The sequence below is a fragment of the Vidua chalybeata genome, chromosome 3, assembly GCF_026979565.1.
Source record: "Vidua chalybeata isolate OUT-0048 chromosome 3, bVidCha1 merged haplotype, whole genome shotgun sequence".
Taxonomy (NCBI): domain Eukaryota; kingdom Metazoa; phylum Chordata; class Aves; order Passeriformes; family Viduidae; genus Vidua; species Vidua chalybeata.
This window is the reverse complement of record NC_071532.1, coordinates 21,251,347-21,272,159: the sequence shown is the minus strand read 5'-3', so window position 1 is coordinate 21,272,159 and position 20,813 is coordinate 21,251,347. Positions and strand designations below refer to the sequence as shown.

The following is a 20,813-nucleotide window of genomic DNA, read 5'->3' as shown; positions in this document are numbered from 1 at the left end:
CCTTTCAGTGAGGTACTTAGAGAAGGGTGTGGACATATTAATGAAAATACAATGCCCTCAGTGTGGTTTGAATGGAGAAGAGCACTATACCTTTTGTTTTGGACATATTGGCTTAGAAAAGAAAAGAAACAGAAATTAGATAGTGAGCTCTGAATTGCAGCTGGTTTGCATTGTGGCCTTTTAAGAGGGAAAAAAAAGGCATACATAAATGCAAAGCAGTTTTTATGCCTAGTGGTAAATGGTAAACAGGGCAGTTATAATAGTGTTAATGCTTTTAGGTTGATATCTTTTCTTTCCCTTCAGATTTACTTCAATAAAAAACTGGTACATACTGCTAACTTATCAGAAGGCTCAGATTATAAATATACTCTTCTGATTTATCTTAGAGTGCTGCGATCTCTGCAGAGAGCTCTGCACTGAGTTAACAGAATATGTAACACTGGATAAACATGGAGATTTCACTGTATTCAGATTTCAGTGGGTTCTGTCCATCCCCTTTCTCTCCTTCTTGGCTGAGATGTTGAGGTGGAGAGTTTGGCCTCAGGCTACTGTGCTGTCCAGCACTGGCAGCCCATGCAAGCTGGGCATTTCTGCATGGGCTTTCTCCCCACACAGAAGAAAGCAAAGCATAGGATTCTTCTCTGTGAAAGGCTGGAGCTTGCTGTGCATCATCACTTCTGTTCCTTTTTTTTTTTTAAGTTGCAGAATCCTTGTGGATGTATGGAAGAATTCTGCAAACGAGCCATTTATTTAAGGGCATAAAGTAGGGAGTCAGCTGATACAAGCTGATCAAACTGCACTAACCCTGCACTTCATTTCTGTGTTTATCTGATACATGCTCATTTCTGGGGAGTTAAAGCTGCCTGAGCTTTTCTGACTTGAAGCTTGAGTGCCAGAGCCTCAGCTAGTTTAAAAAGACAAAAATCCATTCATTTCAGTTGAACAGAGCTGATTACCTCCAGCTGACTGTCAAACCCTGAATGTTTGTCTTTTTACCTGTTTCATTACAGCTGTTAGCTCTAAATTTTGGAACAGAGTTCAGTTTTAAAAGCACTGTGTAAAAATTTGTAAAGGTCAGTGGTTGCTAAGTGCTGGACTGTGTCTCAAAAAAAACCTGCCTTCTGTGGGTGGGTGAAGAATACAAAAGTAAACCAAAAACCAGTAATCGTGACACCTGCACTGTGCTGTAAATGAAACCTGTTTTTCAGCAATCAGACCTGGTTAATTCCAGCCAGCCTTTGAATTGTATTTGCAGTTTTACACTAAGGTATTTTTCTCAGGCTGTTATTGAAAGAAGGCCGAATATTTTTGAATGTTTAAAATGTAATTACTATACATGTTTTCTCAAAGGATTTTCTCTAATCACATAGGCAGTGCTTTAGATATATAATATTGTGTCATCTTCTCTCAGCACATCTGGAAGATCTGTCACACTGGGGTGTACTATATTGCAGAAAAATAATCCATTAATCTGATTTTAGGTTCAATCTGCTGTGGATTCTCTTTTATTCTCTTTTTACTTTTGATTAGTTTTGGTGGTTTTTTTTTTTCTTTACCATGCATATATATTTCTCACCTTTCTCTCAAGGCCTTTATTTTTTGTTGGCAGCTCTAATTGAAACTTGTTGGGTGTCTCTGACAGGTTGAAACTGCTGATTGTTACACGTGAGCAGTGACTCAGCTTACTTACTGCTGGAGTCATATGTGCAACAGTGCAGTTCAAACTTACAGCAAAGCTAAGAAATAAAGCTTCACATTTCATACACGGCCTACAAGATCCTGAATTACGTTCATGTTCAGCTGAACTGTGCACAGCTTTCTGCTGGAAAAACCTGACACTGGAATAGTAGTCAAGGATGCAAGTTGTGGAACTGGGTTCTGTAAGTCAGAATTGTCCTTGGGTTGATGGGTGTAGTTGGGGAATTATTAGGAAGAAAATGGCTGGAAACAAAGCTAGCTGTTCACAGTTATATTCTGATTTTTTATCTCAGAGTAATGGTCAAGGAGAGCTATCACAGTATCAGCTGAGCTGTCTGGCCTGAGGTCTGTGGGGAATCTTTGCTGCTGGGGAGGCAACAACATGACAAAAAAGTGCCACCATTGCCAAAGCCGATCTGCATGGTCTCGAACCTGACAGGGATTAAGGGCTGCAAGTCCTGACTCTGCAATTAGCCTTGTACAAAGTGAAAAGGAGCTATAAAGTAAGAACTTTATAAGGAAATTTAATGCATCTTCAAAACACTCTCTGTGGTGAAAACACAACCCAGCACTACCATGAATACGGTTTCATCTGCCTGATTTTCCTGAGTCGGTGTGCTGTGTCAAACCAGATGGTAACAAGTTTTGCTAGGTTAGCTCAATTGTGCCAGTGAAGGACTGAGTGAAACTGCAGTAGCTGATCTTCAGCACATCTGTTGAAGTGCAGACCTGAGTCTGTATACTGGTCCCTAGCTCTGCATTAAAGGTCATGCTCCTGTGTCTTCCTGCTGCTATTCCTGCACTAACCATGTTCAGCTGGTGCTCACATAGGCTGCACTTAAATTGTGGTTTTCCTTTGCAGGCCTAGACAAATATAATTCCTTATGGTAGCAGTAGGAAAATAGCCATTTCTTCCTCTGGAATTTTTTTTGGTGAAGCCAGCAGTTTTCTGTCTACTTACCAAAATGCAGGTTTGTTCCAGATACTGTGGGTGGGTTTGGGTTTTTGGGTTTTCTTGGAGGTTGCTTTTGGGGTTGGGTTTGTTAGGGGTTTTTTCAGAAATCAAGAGTCTTTTGTCTATCTTCATTTCTGACACTTCTTCCACCTTATAACTATGTGTTTCCCTATATTTTTTCAGGCTGGCATATAAACCTGCTCCTTCATATCTTGCAGAAAAAGCTCATCTTGTAAAAAGCACTGCCTCTGAACTGTCATAAGTGTATGGTGGGTTTTCCTAGCCAGAACCTAGGTTGAAGCATTCCTATATGTGCCCCAGATCCAGTATTCTATAGTGAAATTCAGTGGTGTTTGACTGATTCATTTCCACCTTTTCAGCTCTGCTGAGATGTGCAGTCACTGTGCACTAAATATCATCAAACTCTGGCCCTTCTTGTGTTACTCGTGTTAATACTTTGTCCTCTGCAAAGTTAAGCAGTTAGGAGAGAATCTCATAGATCATTCTCATAAAGAGCTGGATCTACCAATGTTCTTAAGCACACACTAAGTTTTAAGGAGAGGAATAATTGGTTTCTTGTTGACTTCAGCAGGACTTGTGCTTAAAGACTAAGACCTCTTACACGTGCCAAGGTGGCATAAATTATATTGCTCCAGATTAAAATAATGAAAAGACTGAGGTCTGTTTACCAACATCACATAATGCGTTTGAAAAAGAAATGCTTATTTTATGCCTATTGTTTATATAGCAAAGCCAAATTTTGTGTGGTTCTAATTTACTAATGCAGTGAGGGCTTGATGCAGTTTTAGTGTTGGCTCCAAGTATCAGTAACATGCAAGATTTCATAAATATGTCAAGTTGGGTAGGAATGTTTTATTAATCCTTTATGGGGTTCTGCTTTACTGTATTTTGTTATTTTGTTGTACAATTTATACATCCATAGTAAGAGTATACTATCACTTTGTATTACCTTGACACTAGGTTAATTAGGAGGTATTTCGGTCTGTTTTAAATACATGGATCAGGATTCAGACATACATTTCCAAAAAGAAGCAATGTTATTGGTTGCATTCTGAGGTGACTTGGAGGTTGATGTTGAGTGTTACTTTACAAGCCAGAGTCCTGGTTTCCTTTCCTCTAAAAGCAGCCTAAACTACACATAATAGAAGCTTTTATGAAAATTCAGCAGTTTAGTAGTGTAAGTGAAGCATCCAGTTCTGCAGTCTTGGGGATAGGAAGTATTGGCAGCATGTTAAATATTCAGCTTAGTCTGTTAATGCTCTTTTCCTGTCTGGAAGGATCTCTGCTCAGCAATCAAAGACCCTGGTCTTGGTTTTCTTTTTCATTTCTGTAAATCAAGAATTGTTCCAGTGGTTGTGGCAGCATGATAGTTCTCAGCTCTGCCCTTCCAAATGAATTCCAGTTTAATCAGGGCTGGCTGATTATTCAGGATGCACATCTGATGAAATTCTGAAGAATCAGGCCCAGCTGATGAGAAAATGTTTTAAAAGTGATGTCAGTTACAGAGGAACTCAACCTGCTTTCCTTCCTGTCCACAAATAACTCTGAAGTTGAGAGCCGCCTGTATTAAGAGATTAAATGTAAAGGATATGGGGCAGGCAGTGATGAAGTCTCTAGTTCTCTGAATGCTTTGCAAAGGTCATTCCCGTTATCTGCTCTGCATTTGGAAGAGTTAAAGCACAGCAGCCTGGATCGACTTGCCCAAAACCGGCCAAGGAGCCATGCAAGACATCAAGGCATGGAGCGTGACTCTCCCAGGTCCCCAGCCAGCCCATAGGATATTTGCCACGCTGCTCCATGGGTGGAATACAGTGGACACGTAGGTGTCTGTTTCCACCCACAAATGAGATTCTGCACCACAGAGTCACCTGAATTCAAGTGCGAGGGCTTGGGTCTGCTGGATGGAGAAGCTATGCATTGAACTCTACTGAATACATGATTGAAATTAAATAGGAGGTGGACCTCTAAGCTCCTAGCCTTGAATGCCCAGGACCTGGCTCTGGTTTTTCAATGTGTTCATAACAGTGTCCAGCACAATGGGGAATATTCCATGTAGGTGGAGTCTGTCAGAGAAGAAAAAATTCACAAAACAATGCTGGGGGAGATTTGTAGAATAAACCTCTGAATCTTCTGAAGTGTTACAATGTAAAATTTAATTTACTCTTCTTACAAAGGATACCGATTTTTATATTGCAAATAAAAATTTAATGAAAACACACTTCATAGAAAAACTGGGAACTTCTTCCCCAAGTTTTGCTGTAAAACTTAAAACTGTGAAAATTATTTTTGTGTTTTTATTCAGGCAAGATATGTACTGAAATACAGATGATTTGGATAGTACAAAATTGTTTTGTTGGCAATTCCTCATCATGGTGAGAGGAAGATACGCTTTTCAGTTGTATCACCCAAAGGATTCTATGTAACCATGTGAGACAAGTGTTTTTATCAGCGCTGCAAACAATTTGTTTCCTATGTTCTTAATATAAAGCAAAATACCACAAGTCTGGCATTCAAAAGTAATGACTTAAGTAAAAGTAACGCAGACAATAATTCTTATCACCCTTTTTTTTTTGCCTTTTCTTGGGTATGACTAGATATGGCTTGATACTGAAGACAAGTGAAGATAAAGAAGAATTTCTGTGGTTTTTGTTGGTTTTTTTTTTCTTTCCAAGCAAATAGGCTTGCTTTTTACAGACTATTAGTTAATTGTTGCTTTACCTTCAAGTGACAACCACCCTGGGTTTAGCAGATAAAGGAGGTTTGGTACAAGATGCCCTTTTGATGTAAGGAGCACTTTCTGAATGGACCACATAAATATTCATAGTATCATATTTTCTCTCTGTATCAGAAATTACTCTGATGGACCTGAATGCTGAAATAAGTGCATGAGGTTGCTGGACTGGCTGCACACGTTTGTCTTGGGAAGAGGCATTTGTGTCTGTGCAGAGTTATGCAGCATAGTCCATGGGCAGGACCTTCACCTGACAGACAGGAGGCCCTTCTGCCATCAGGTGCAAGCTGCAGCTTGCAGAAGGAGGCAGTCCAAGAAAAAACATCCAGAGCAGCCAGTGGCTGCTCCCTTGCTTTTGCTTTGCAGTCTCCTCCTACAGTTTCAGCTGCAATCTTGTCTTTCCTGATCACCTCTTTTTGTGTTTCCCTCCTTCTCTATAAGCAAGAAACTTCTAGGTGCCTTGTGCCAAGAGGCTGAACATAGCAAATTGTCTCCATCGTGTTAACTTTTAAATAGCCTAGAATCTACCACCCTGGAAGTTGTTTTTACCCTGTGCTGTAGCCATCATTGTTTGTAGAGCAACATTAGCCAAATTGCTCTTCTGCAGGACTGGTCTCAGAGCAGGGTGTTCTTATAAAGGAGGAGATGGCAGCTCTGAGTTTGCTAGTTTCCCTGGTTTAGGAAGATGAAGTCAGTAATTCTTTGGGCATGGTGACAGATTTCTTGTTTTTATTTTCTTGTTCATATTGGGGGCTAACTGGGCTGGGAGCCATAAAAATTAGGACCGTATGTCTGTAAAAGTATATGATCAATTTATTTTTGTTGGGAAAGTGATAGATAACATGGCACAGCATGAAGTTATAAAAGGAGGTTGCAGTCAGAGTTGCTGGCATTAATTTAACTAAAGAATGTGCCCTTAAATGTCAGGAGACTGCAAGAAGCACAGAGTTATTTGAGAAGACAACAACTTTGATGTTGATTTTTATCAACAAAAATCCAGGAGATTAAAAGCAGTTCCCCAATTTTGCCTCCTTTTTTTTCTTATTCACAATTTGACTAGGGCATTAGCAGGTATTGTAGGAAGGTTAATGAAACCATAACAGTTATGGTGAAAGAGAATCCATTATCTAATTGAGTTGTTTAGGTGGCTCACCACTGAAGCTAAACTCAATAACTGGGAAACTGAGTAACTGATTTTCTGTGAAGATACTACAGTTCCACTGGCAGATAAAACAAGACTAGACCATCTGCGTTATAAAAAGAATATGGGCTGCAATCATCTTCCTGCCATATCAAAATGTGTAGGGTGGTCATTCTTGATCAAACTAAGAGCTTGTCTGGCTTCAGCAGGGCATCTGGTGAATGCATGGGCAAAAGCATATAGCAACCTAGCAGTAGGATGATCCTACCCCTCATATGTGATCCCTGCTTCTGTCAGCAGATTGGCTCAGAGGCTTTTGGAGCCAGAGGTTGCATTAAATTGTCTTTAATGCCCCTGATGAGCCTGTCATCTGCAAATTCCTCTAATCTCTTTTTGAACATATTTATGTCTGCTCCAGAATATCCTGCAGCAATGGGTTTTGCACTTTTGTGTTCTATGAAAAAGCACTTCATTTGCCCATTTTAAATCCACTGTTTGATTGCTTTATTGGATATTCTTTCTTTCATTGAAACAACACAGATTGCTTTGACTTCCTGATCTTTTTCATGTTATTAATAATTTTATAAATCTGTCATCTCTTCTCTCAGTCTCTTTTTCAGGCTGAGAAGTCTGTTTATTATCTGTATATATCAAAAGCATTCCAAAACTTTGATCATTTTTCTTGTCTCTTTCATCCTCTTTCCAGCTCTGTTAGATCAGTTTGTGTCCTGTATTCACCTGTATCCTCCCTTTGTATCCATTACCTTAAAGGAGAAGAAACTGATTCGAGAGCATCAAAGTGCCAGGGGTTTGAATCCACACCTCGCAGTTTGTCAGAGGGCATACTTGGGTCCTCCACTCATCCAGGTTGTGGCACTGTGGTGTTCATTGACTCTGGTGTGGAATATATATCTGGACTTCAGGGAGGTGGTAGGGTGAGCTGATCTCTGCTGTTCCATGGCACTTTGCTGTTCTACAGCCCATCATCCAGACACTGGAATTGTGTTTGCTGCTCTTGTAGCTGTCACTGGTTTCCGTCTCTGAGCAAATGTCTGTACAAACCAGCAGGCACGTGCATTCCATCCTTTAATAGAGGGACAATGTATTAGCTGGAGAAGGTCAGTAGCTTTGTGCTAATGTACACAGTGGTCTGGTGAATTAAGATACACTGTTGCATGTTTTGGTGATTTGTTTTGTTTCTTTTGCATTCAGTGTCCAAAATAACACAGCAGCTGTGTGTGTAGGTAGACAAATCTGGGTAAATAACGAAAGACTTTGGGGAATGACAGCACCGATCTGGTAAAGCTCAAAGACATGTAGATCTCTGAGAAGCTGCTGACAAGCTCTCAAAAACTGGAGGGGTTTTAAGCAGGCAGTAAATTGCAAAATATAAAGACAATGACTACATAATACTCATTAGGTCTAATTTAGTCTCTCAACCTTGAAATAAGTGGAAGGTGTTCTTGTTTGTTATAGTACTGGCATTATTTATTGCTTGTCAAGTGATAAGACACAGGCCCCACTGTGATGCTGTATAAATATGTACTACAAGGGCTATATTTGATACTAAGAACTCCATTTTAAAGCAGGTTTTAAAAGGCCCAATAATTAACTGATTAATAAATCTTATAAAGTCCTAGAGCGTCCATAAATTCATCAATTGATTATTGCTATACACAGCAACTTATAACTTCCACAGATGGGCTCATAAGCATTTACAGTATACAGATGCACTTGTGAGATCTTCTGATAATAACTATTAGCTGTTAAACCTCAGTAATTAAATTTTCAGGGATGGGAAAGAATTACCTCTTTTCTTCATGGGTAATATTAAAGAACTTAAAGGCTGAGCATTTAGCCATGTGACATTAGAAGACTCTTGGAAGTGCTAGATAGCTGTATTTGGCCAGGCCTTGAAACATCATGAGTATAAGCAATTGAAATCAATCTTTATGAAAACAAATGTTTAATGCCTTCTGAAATCAACTGACGTAGCTTGCTTGTTTCTGAAAATTTTTGTAGGTCTTCCAAGATTCCAGTCTCTACCTATTTTGTCAAGGTGTGACGTATTACAGTGATATGGTAATTCATACTACTGAAGTTTTGATACTTGGGAAACCTCATTTTGAATTAATTTTGAATTTTTAGAACTTAAGTTCTCAGCAAATTTGGATGTATCCAGATTTTAATTTGCCAGAGAGTGAGAGATGTGTGTATTTGCTTGTGGCAGTAACCTGATGTTCCATTAGAGAAAAAAAGCCTTTGCATGCTGTCCACATGCACCACAAAAGAAAACCTCTTCTGTGAGGGAGCTTTGAGTCTTGTATCAAGACTAAGTGCTGGTTATTTTCCATTGGTACTGTCCCTGAAATTATACAAGTTACAAGAATGATTTGTGGGGTTTTTTTCTCCGTTTTCCTATGCTTGTGTAGTAGCAATTTTATATACTTGCTTTAGCTAAAATCTGTTTTCATATTCACAGGCTAATAGAATTACCAATGACTATATTGATGATCTTGGGGCTATTTTTGTATGCTGAATCTTTTAAAAAGTCCACACTGCTTAATACTACAAGGATCATACAAATGTATAATGATATTAAGAAATACAATAAGGTGAGATCTGTGCATGAGTAATTTTTATTTATGCCCCTGAAATTGTGCACAGACACTGATAGGACACAATACTCATTAGATTTATGTGTAGCAAGAGTGCTAGCTCAGTAATAAAATTATAAGCTTGAGATACGTGATACTGCTTCACGTTTTTCCCTACGTATTTACTTATCTGGTTTCACTGTTACAAAGCTTATTAGAAACTGAGAAATACTAACAGTGTATAGCACATGCAGCCTGATACCCTGATTGTATTTCCACCTTTTACTTACCATGTTTAATTGCATTGTTTACTACTGCCACTGGTATGGTTTGATTCCTTTTGCTTCTTACATTCTTCCCATTTGTCTTTTGGTTTGGTTCATTGTAAGAGTACACAATAACATGAATAATGCTATTCCCAAGGTGAACTGCCAAAAGAGCTAGTAGGGCATGGTATCTCCAAGATCCTGTAGTGTGCCTGTGCCTTACAACTCATGATACTATTGTGCTGAGGCTTCATTATGTTTTTGTGAGACGTGTTTCTTTCCCTGATTTCATTAGTTGTTCTCTCTCCTGAGACAGAACATTGCATCTTCATCCAGAGCAGATGACATATACTCACTGTAAGCAGTAAACAGCAGTGATGAAATGCTTGCTTTGTCTTTTTAATGTTTAATTGCAATGTATAAAGATATCGTGTAGTGATTTTGCTTGCCTGCTGATAAGCCATCTATGTACCTACTAATGTAGAAAGAAGGAGCCTTTAATATAACCCTCCTGTCCAGGAGTTTGACTGTTAATAGGTTTGTCTATTTAATTAATACTGAGTGGTATCTTACCATGTTGAGAAGTATGGCTTTATTCTGGGATGTAATACAACTGGTCTCTGGGCCTTGGTCTTCTTGACCACCGTTCTTCTGCTGCAAGAAGGGCTGTACAGTGCTTTAGAAGGTCTTTCATTTCAGAAGTTTGTAGTGGTTTAAAAATCATTCTGTATGCTTAAAATAGCATAGATTGTTCAATGTGCTTGTTTCTGGGACTAGAAAAATATTTTAAATAGAGTAACTTCCAGAAGGAAGGTGATGCAGTCTTACCCCTCTGCACAGTGCATGTCAAAGAAACTCACTCATGAGCCTATGCATCAAACCCACAGCTTCTGTTTGTACACTGCCATTGCTTTCCAGATGTTATCCTGCCTTGCTGTAAAGGCTTTAATGATGACAGAATTTCCTGTTCACACAAGGTAGTTGCTGCAAAGATTATTTTCCTTGATAGTTACATGAATGCATTTACTTACAAATTTCCATTTGACTGATTTCAGCTTCCAACAAATTCTTAGATTCTCTGTATCTTTTCTTTTACATCAAAGACTCACAATGAGAGACTTCATGTAGATGCATGCAGGCAGAGGCAAAACAATTTCTTTGCTGCTTCTTGGTTAAAGCAAATAAACTGAGCTTATCAAGCCTCTGATGAAATACATTTTTCTAGCCCTCAGATCACGTGCATAACCATTTTCTGAACCATATCCCATTTTTAGTCATCTTCTGGAATCAAAGAGCAAGAACTAGAAACAGGATTGTAATAAGTGTCTTGCTGATGCTCTGATCAGGAATGGCCATGTCTTCCAGTTCCTACCTGATTACATTTCTGTATATGGATGCTAAGGGTTGTTTGACCTTTTAACTGCGTTGTTGCTCAGGAACTTCATGTCTTTTTTAATACCATTGCTCTCCATGATGTAACTTCCCATCTTTCTAGTGTGATATGTATTCCTTATACCCAAGTGATTGATTCTATATCCTGTTGTGTTGAAACAGGTTTTATTCTTATGAGCCCTGCTCATGGGGAATACAGAGCAGCAGGCATCACTGGCCAATTTCATTACTAACCACTCCTTTGAATTCAGACTTATTTTTAACAGTGCATCCATCCACTGTTACATCTTTGTCCCAGCAAAATTTTGATCAATCTGTGTTTTAGCCTCAAATACCTGAATCATAAAGGCATTTCCTCCCAGTTAGGGAGTCAGCATGTCTAAGAGCAGATTATGTTCTTACCAGTATTTGTTTTGCTCACACCAGTAACAAGAAAATCAAAGATAGAGAGTAGGAATGTGAAAGAGTGAAGACAAATTCCCTTGATTATGAATCTTGATCTGTCTTTCCTAGTTAAAGTTTGTACCTGAGGAATTTCGTGGAATGCTTGTTCTACCACATTGAATTGTAGCAGCAGCCATGAGCAGACTTCACTATAGCAGTTTGATACAGTTGGGCTACATTTTAGTCACTACCACCCACACCCCCCCAAGGAAAAACCCACCAACCAAACAAGAAAAACAAACCAAAAATGCCCACCCTAATGTTTGTTAGTGCCAAATGGAGCTGCCATTTTAGCACATTCCTGTAGATACACACTACACAGTCTTGGCAATAGAGTTCTACTTATTCCAAGTGAAGGATCTCTTACTCAGCTGCAAATTCTTCTCTAACATCGTATTTGCAGTTGCTCTTGTCTCTTTCTGAAGTAGTTTGGATTCCTCAGGAGCCTACAGGTCACATTCACAAACCTGTTTTTAGGATTTTTAACATTCAACTGTTGTATGCATGTATGTACACATATTACATTAATATGGATTAATTACTAGCCATATCAAGTGAATTAAAATTGTGTTGTTATTAGATTTTATGAAAACATTTAAAGCAGAAAAGTAAGTTTTTCATTAATATAAAATAAGTTATATCATCTTCACAATTTAGATGAAATGGGTGGAGTGAAGGATGGTATTAAAAGCCATGCTGGCAGCAAGTGGAAGCTTGTGTCATTGCCAAATCTGTCTTCTAACCTCTGTGTGACCTAATTCTGCTGAATTCCAGTGGTCTGTGCAAGTACGTCTTCTCTAGGTATAAGAATAGTAGCAGCAGTTACACTACCTAGAACAAGAATGTACAAGGCTATCAGCTGTCTTGCCTAGGGGCATGAGATGATTGCCAGCTGGGCTAAAGAAAAAGTGTTTCCTTCCTGTGAGGCATTACATAATTATCTGTGTATGTTAAGTGTGCTGGGGTTTTTGTCTGAAACTTATATAAGCCAGTGCTATAAGAAGATGCCAGACTAAGAAAACAGCCTGGACATATGTATTGTGGCAATTCTTTTTTCTCCTGTTTTTAATACTGTCCAAAATAAAATGTGATCCGGTTTATGTTTCACCTTGTTAGCTTTGCAGTGCTTTGCTTTTAACACTGTCCTGCCAGCTTTGTGACGTAAATTTGACTGCAGCTGAGGAATATTGTTAATCCTCTCATTTCCTTGTGGGGAATCAAACTTGAGCCAAATGAAATGTTTTGTGCTACAGTGTTTTCTTTTATTACTGCACGTACAAAGCAAGTAAAAATGCTGCCTGCCAGGATCTTGCCAGAGTGATACTGATTCTCTACTTTTATGAGATGCCAATAAAATAAGAGTTATTCTTTTTCATCTTGCAGCTTGCTCTTCACCAAAGTAAAACTGGAATGGATACATAAAGGACCTGAAGAGGCTCTGGTGACATGCAGACATATGTTGCAGATGTGGCAGATGGTATACAATGTTTTACAGCACAGGTAGGCTTTCTCCACTGTAGCAAGTTCAGATTTGTACTCAGTAACGTGGTTATCTTTTTTAATTTTCTAGATACTTGAGTTATTTTGCAAGAAGAGTGATAAACAGTACTGTTTAAAAGATAAGTAATAGTTCTAGCAGTGATTAAAAAATTGGAAGATTTTAATGGCCATTATTTAAAAAACAAAACAACAAACAAACAAACAAACAAACAAAAAAAAAAAAAAAAAAAAAAAAAAAAACAAAAAAACCCACCAAACAACCAAAACCTCCATCTTTTAATATTGAAGAAGCAGTTTGAACCACAAGTTTCTGAACCTAATGTCTAAACATCTCTATCTGTATTTGGATGTCCAGAATGGAGGACAGATTTTCTTCCTCCCCAATAGTGCTGAGCTTTCATCAGCTATTGTTCACAGTCTGCAGAAGTTGGCACCACCCAGGAATGTGTGGGGGTGACACAGTCCTGAAGTGAGTAAGCCAAGGAAAGGCACAATGCCAGACTCATTTGCTGAGTTGCACGCTGGTTGCACAGCCTGGTGCTAACTGGGCATGGAAAGAAAGGATGGATGTAGCATCTTTCACTCTTCCCTTGCCCTAACAAATCTCCATTCACACAATGCTACATTTCCTTTTTCCTCCCTTTCATCTGCTGCCACACTGAAAGGTAAAGTTGAGAAAGTGTGGAAGATACTGAGTTGGGTTTTCTTCCTTCCCACACCTTTAGGATACTGCCCTAGTCAAGGTATCAGTGTATAGTGTCTTGGGAATATTATACCAAGATCCCTTGCTCATAATGTCCACAGAGGTTGTGTTTGATGGGGGGACAACATGCTTGATGGCAGCAATCAAGACAACAGGGTGCTGTCGCTTGAGTTGTTCCCCAATTTCTGTGTGAATTTGCATAACCTTTATAAACACCAGAAGTATATGTACAGAATGATGCATGTCTGTGTAAAAGTTGTCCTTGAGGGGTTATTAGTAATTCTTGTTGGTTTAGCAAATGAGCAGCAAACCAAACACAAAAAATCAAGATATTTACATAGCAGCAGTGGTCTTTTACAGACTGGAATCATTGATTTCCTTAGGCCTTAGTATCTTCAGCTAAGGATTCGATCCTGTACTACTCACATGAATAATCTTTATACCTGTGAGTAGTCCTCATGAAGCTGATCAAATCCACACTGAACAATTATGATTGAGGAAAATTTACTCTTGCAAGGCGGGGGCTGAGATTGTAGAGAGTACATTGGAAAACAGACAAATAACTAGTTCAGCCATTTGGACTGCATTTGTATCCCAAGCTGTTCTTTGGCTCTTATACTTCAAAACCCAAGATGTGATAGCTTTAGAGGCTTTTGATAAGCTTTAGCCATAGAATCTTAAACAAAACAAATTGCTTTGCTTTTGCTTTTAAAAACTCTAGTATGTATTTCACTGCTATTCCCAGCAGGGCTTTTTTTTTTTTTTTTTTTTTTTTTTTGTTTTTTCAAAAAACACATCATAAAGTATTTTTTATTAGGAAATGCTACTGGAAAGGTAACAAGAATCAGCTTGGTACCTGCAGTTTTAGACAGGATTCAGTGACCCAGGAAGCCCCTTGTATTTAGCAAATTGCAGCAGTATCAGCTAACAAATATGTAAAGTATTCTGGGTAGGGCTGGCAGAGGAACTTAAGGGGAATTCTTATCAGTGAGACTTGGACAAAGACATTTTAGGGCCTCTGCAAAAGAGAAGGTTTTATTTACACAAAGTTGAGAGCTATTGCACCCAGTACTCCTTACTTGTTCAATCAGTAGATAATTGCCTACACAATTAAATGGCACTTCAGTTGCATTTGTCTGGCCTGTTTCCAGGCTTTGCAATCTTACTGTGACTCTGACAGACCAAAAAGTCTTTCAAGGCCCAGTATTTTATTCCCAGCAGCTATTCATATGCCCTGTTCAAGTCCCCTGTCTTCTCTCTGACAAACTGGTGCCTCTGCAGTCTCACAACCAAGTGTCCCACTCAGCGTTTTTGTCACCAGTTTGTCCACTGTCTCAACTACGTTTTGAAAACATAGGCAGTAGATGTCCTGCTGTCCTACTGTCAACCTTTCCACTGCTGTATGTAGAAAGCAATCATCTGGCTACTACCCCTTCTGTGGTGCATCAAGAAGTTTTCCTGGCTGAAGGCTTTGTACTGCAGCTTTTAAAGGGTTGTTAATTTTCAGCCCTCCTCTGGGATCACAAAGCCATTGGGAGTGGCTCTTTTGCATAATGCATTACACTGGGTTTTCAGCCTGGGATTTTCCAATCTCTTCACCTATCCTTAGAGTAGGAGTACAGTGTAGGAGCCAGTGTTTCAGCATGTGCCTGAACAGTGATTCCATGGTGGTAGCTGCTGCATTAAGGTAGCACTCACCTCATGGCAGTAATAGATGGAAGTGCAGCTGCCTTATTCCTGCACACACAGGAGTAAGAGTGAGCTGTCCATAGAGTTCCACGAGCAGCTTCTGGCCAGGGCACTTGCATTTGGGACAGTCCTGTCTAGGTAAGGCTGAGGCATAGGAGAGATAATTTAATTTTCCCTTCTACCTGTCACTATGTGATAGTCTCAAATGGATTATCAGTGTGGAAACCAGTATGGAAGACAAGGGAGGCACATTCAAGGACAGTGATTGGTGCAGTCCAGTGTCCAAGAATTCAGAGAGTGTTAATAGAAACCATTATGTTTGATCCCAAAGCCCAAGTAAAAGGTTATTTAGCTACTGTAAATATGATTGCTGTTACGATAAATGACAGTAAGTGGCTTTCAGTCTTAGGTTGTTAGCTGCAAAAGACAAGACTTGCTTTATCTTTTGCTGTTGTTTTCTGTGATAACAGAATAATTGTGTTTAAAACCAAATAGCAGTCGCAAGCTAATTCTTTTGCTAGATCAATGCAGATTCAAGGGAATTCTGTGCAATCCCTAGCAAAGGGCTCATCAGACTGAAAGATGGGGGCATCCACACCAATCATGTCTCTCTGACAGCTTGCTTCCTGGAAGGAATATTGTCCAAAGGCTGAGCTGCAGGCTTGGAAGTGTGCCAGAAAAAGTAGCCAGGGCAGTCACTTTTCCTTTTGGTATTTCATCCCTTAATGGATGATGAGAGGAGATATCATCACCACTGATCCTTGGGGGATGGCAGACTATGTGGTGACAGGAGGGCACAGGAGATCTGTGTTAAGTGATTTTTTGTTAGGCACATGATAATTTTTTTTTTTGTCAGTTTCTCTTTGTAAGGCCTCTCCTGCGAGGACAGAAGTCCAGTAGAAGAACAGACCAGAGTTTCATAAACAGACCTGTTTCATAAAGCAGTGCTATCTGGTAGTTTTTATCTTCCTCCTCTTTTTGAAGAGAACAAAGGAGAAAGGGGAGAAAGTAAGCTCTTTGAAATGAAAACATGAAGAAATTAGCACCCAGGTGGAAGGTGGTAATTGGTCTATTTCAAAAGGATTAGCAGAGTAGATCTGTGAACAAATTATTCTGCAGAAAAGCCCAAGAGATGGTGGTTCTTGCTGGGTCTGGGTCTGCTAGTGGGCATCCTCTGGTCTCACTTCTAGCTGCCAACATGTTTCTTGTCCAGTGGTTTGCAAAGACTCCCTATAGCCAAATAAAGTAAATACCAGTGTGTGCCCTGGAGCCCCTGCTGGGCAGTCTCTGAGCTTCCTGTCCACTGGCAGTGAGTGGGGTGTTAATACATTCAATAAGCTGATTTCTCACACCTGGGAACCTTGATTTTTCACTTCCCATGGCAGCTAAATTGTGACCTGCTTTGAGGGCAACGTTTCTCCACTGAGAGATGTCCAGGTTACACAATTTTGTTTCTTTACAGTGGCTCTGAGAAAGGAAGTAGTGTGACTGAAACACCAGTAATCAAAAAGCATAATGGACTGCATCTCACTCTCCCAGATGCTCATGACACTGATTCTGGTAAGGAAACAGGACTTGTGCTTTCCTGTCCGAACACCTGCTTTTGTGAGAGATGAATGTTTCCTTTTCTTTGGAGAGGGTGGTGGGCCTGTGCATGTCCGTGTTGCTGGGCTACTGGTCAGGAGGTCCAGGTCTGCCTCCATGGCCAGCTCCGCTGTAGAATGTGTCACTGTGGTGTGCCTGTACCTTGGCTTCCCCATGCCTAACGCAGAGAGGAGTTTCTGCTTCTATCACAAAGCTCTCTGAGATATATAATTCTGTCCTTTTTATTTTTTTATTCCTTCCCTCCCTCAGCCTGCCTCCTGATTTAATTCTTTTTAGATGTCCTGATCAAGCCAGCTGCTATTGTTGGTTTTGGAAAGCTGAGTGAGAGTGTCAATTCCTATTAGATGGTGATTTGCTTTGGGATTTGTGCATAAACCTTGTGATGCTTTATTTTATGGTAAATACATATTCACAGTAATAGATACAGTCAGATGGAAGTAACTGAGACACCGAAGCTGATCTTGGCAGTAAAGGGGAAAGGAAGCTTTCAGAGAGCACTGCTGACTTGTGATTTTTGTCATAAGTCTCGTGATACTTGGTACTTCTTTAAAAACCTAGCTCAAAATCAGATGATGATGTGAGAAACTTGCCTTTTAATTTGGAGGGTTTTTTAGGGAATCAAATGCCTATGCTTGTGGATGTAGAAGAAATACTTGCAAAGAAAGTGAACCTCAAGCTCGGAAAATGGACAAGAAAAAAAACCTAATACATAAATCTTGTGGATCTCTAGGGAATTAGAGTTTGTCTGAGTCTTAATTGTGCTGTATGCTATGGTGCTGCCTGCCAGAAAGGGCAAATTAGTGTAAAGTACAAGCTTTGAATCAGCTTTTCATGCACCTAAAGTGATTTGCACTGAATGCAGTTTGTTTTTAGCCAAGAAATATATTCCTCCTCCACTTTGAGAATCCAGGTTTCCATGCTAACGTGGTTGCCCCCACAATGGATGCAAGAATGGAGCTCATACTGAAATTGCACCACCCACCTTAGTGTGGGGCTGGCACTGGCTGGTTTCAGCAGGGCTCTGTGGCTCCCTTCTCTGCAGGCTCTGGCTGTGCTGTTCTCCATCTGCAGAAGGGAAGCAGCAGGGTCTGCTGTCCCTGTTGGGAGCCTCTTTGAAGAGAGTAGTGAGTGAGATTGGAGGGTACAGCTGTAGCCTCTCGTGGCCTTGTGCTTCCCCAGAGCTGGGGCTGTGGCTGCCTGCTTTTAAAGGAGGGAGGAGGTCTGATATTTCTGCATCACTATGGAGCAGGCAGTGCTGTCTGTTGTGCAATCCCCTGGGAGCATGCAGCAGCATCGCTGTGCTGCGCAGGCGCTCTGTCATCTCTGGGCTCATCACTGAAGGGTGGCAGTTACTGTGGCTGGGTTTGGCACTGGCCTCTCCCTCAGCTAGACCACAATAAGATTATTTGCTGTGCCAGAATTTTAGGTTTGCTGCCAGAAAGATTAATTCCTCTTTATTTTCTTCATCTTCTCCTAACTGAAGCAGTGTTCCTAACTAAATTCATTGATATCAGTCAGCTGCCTTGCTGTTTCATTGTGTCTCTGATTTAGTCTTATCTTATAATGCTTTTGCGTGAAGTGATTTAGGCTTGGGAGTTCTGTGTTTCTTATAAGCCTAATAAATCTAATGAGCTACATTTCTATTTTGATAGCAGTTTTCACATAAATGCAAAATATTAAACTTGGTCTTTTTGGTCTTAAAACACCCTAGAACAGTGCATTAAAATTATTCTGATAGATTTTGTATGGCTTATGTGCAGAACTCATCACAACAAAATAAGTTTGTTATTTCATGAGTTATTTCCAAAATGTTTGGAGGGATTTATTGTAAAATGTGAATTTTATATTCTGTCTAGTAGAGCTGTTAAATAGAGAAAGAGACTGCACTAAAATAACAAATTGATATGATATCTTCGTATGCCAACATTTGCATGTATTTTGAGGCATGACATTAAAGTTCTGCGAGACAGGTCTTGTGGGGAGGTTTTTTTAGCACGTTTCTTTAGGAGGAGATAGCTTATAATGAGACATTCAGATGATTTTTCATAATGGTGCTTGAAGTTTCTCCATCTCCCTCCACCACCCTGATGTCAGAGTCCTGCCAGTGTGACACATGCTGATCTCCTCTCCCAGGAGAGGAGATAGTGTGTTTGAGGTAAACTCTTTTGTAGCTGCTGTAGCCATCAGCCCACCCCAAGGGGCACCGTATCGCTTGCCTGAGATGTGGCTGAGCCCCTTTCAGTCCAGAAGGGTCAGGCTGGCAAAAATCTTCTCTTACAGAGTTTATTTGGTCAGACAGGCTTTAAGGAGAACTGCTGTGAGCATCCCGGCAGAAATGGGCAAGAACAGTAGTGACAAAAGTGGAATATGGACTGGTTTGGAGAGAGCCTGATCATCTGGCATGTATGTGTCTAGAGCAAGGAGTGTATCTGTGTCTGAGGCTGAGCAGGGATGGCATGATCCCTGCCTAAAATACTTTGCTTCCTCTTGTAGGCTGGAAAAGAAGGAAAAGAAAGTAAACATCAAAGGACTGGAATGCCAAGGGATGTTAAATTAAAAGAGCCTCCATGTAAATTGCTAAGTAACTTGGGTCTCATTTGTCCAGCATTGCAGATGCCCACTGCACTGGGCAGGATCAGTTTCAGTTTCAAATTCCCCTCTTGGCAACTGCTGGGCTAATGAAGACAAGATGAGGAGCAGCTAACTTGGGTTTCTTTGGGAGCAACTATGCTGTTATATTCCTATGAAGTCTGCTTTGTGAGGGAAGGATGCTTTAGTAGATACTAACTGGACCTACTTAGGCAGCGTGTGAGCCTCTCCAAAATGCACAAAGGTGATTTAGTTTTCTTGGATTGATTTGCAAGGAAAAGAGGATTTCCCTGAGCTCTGTGAGGATGTGAATAAGACACCAGCCTATCTGCCCACCCAGTGCAAACAGCCCAGCATTACATTTGGATGCTTGCAAGAAACACAGCTCCACAAAGCTTCTCTGGGAGAGGGCAGCCTTGGCAGAAAAATGTGGTACTGAAAGTTGCTTTCAAAACATGCTAATATAAAAATACGGTTAGGCCGACTGCAAAATCCTCAAAGTATATGTATTTTTTCCAGGTTTGCCAATCTAGAAGGCAAGAAGTCTACCCTAACTTCAAAGCTCTGCTAATAACATCACTGGTTGTTCATATGTCCATTTTCTTGTCTCTGCACTGCAGAGAAGCTGTCTGTGGTTTAGATGGCTAGGGACAAATGATTTGCTAGTTTTCCCTGTGTCAAGCAGCTCTAGTCTGGCTTGAATTTCTGGGAGTTTCAGTGAAATTCTCACTACTGGAGATAGGGATGAGGGAGAGGAGTGTGAGTGGGCAAGCAGGGGAGGAATCTCGTGCAGTGAAACAGGCTGAAGGTGGATCAGTTAAATAAACTGGTAAATGCAATAAATTCTTCCTGCAAAACTGAATGGCTTTTACCCATACACTTAAAGCTGTAATTGCTACATTACTGCACTGTCATCTCTTGGAATGTCTTTGAAAATATGTAGGAATTTAAGAAATGCATCTGGGAAGAACACATTTGCATTTTCCAAGGGAGCCGTGGGAGGTGCCTGCTGCAGGGCTGTTTTGAAGTTCTCCTGCTTGAAATGAATGACATTAGTTAGCGATGAGATAGTAGGACAAATATTTCCCATAGCAGTTCTGAGCCTGGAGTTGCACTTGTGTTCTCTCCCAAGCCATGACATGCTCACCTCAGGTTAAGCAGAAGCTGCAGCCATGTCCTGCCTCGCAAAGCACAGTGCTTGGCACAGCAGAGTAAAGCCTCCCCTTGTGCCTGCCGGGAGGCTGGGTCCCTGCTCAGCATCCTGAGCAGAGATGGCCAGGAGACCATGGCTGGGGAACACAGGGTGATGTGGTGGTCTGCTGGTGAGGAGGTGTGGTTTGGCAGCCATGTCTCTCGAGCACACTCCAGCTGGAAAAGCATGCTGTCCCTCTCAGAGAGACCATTAAGTGCATATGCCCTGTGGCTGCGGAAGAGAAAAAGTGGGATTCTAACTCTAGGATCTTGTGGTTTATGAGGTCAGCC

General features: G+C 40.5%; 1 protein-coding gene across 3 annotated transcripts in view; it reads left to right on the top strand.

Annotated features, from left to right (window-relative positions):
* TTC7A (tetratricopeptide repeat domain 7A) overlaps nucleotides 1–20,813 on the top strand; it is a 167,028-nt gene that overhangs the window by 98,380 nt on the left and 47,835 nt on the right. For all 3 annotated transcript variants that reach the window (XM_053937117.1, XM_053937116.1, XM_053937118.1), the window contains 2 exons: nucleotides 12,629–12,745; nucleotides 16,600–16,697. In XM_053937117.1, coding sequence (XP_053793092.1) covers nucleotides 12,629–12,745; nucleotides 16,600–16,697 — 215 coding nt within the window. The remainder of the gene's footprint in view (nucleotides 1–12,628; nucleotides 12,746–16,599; nucleotides 16,698–20,813) is intronic.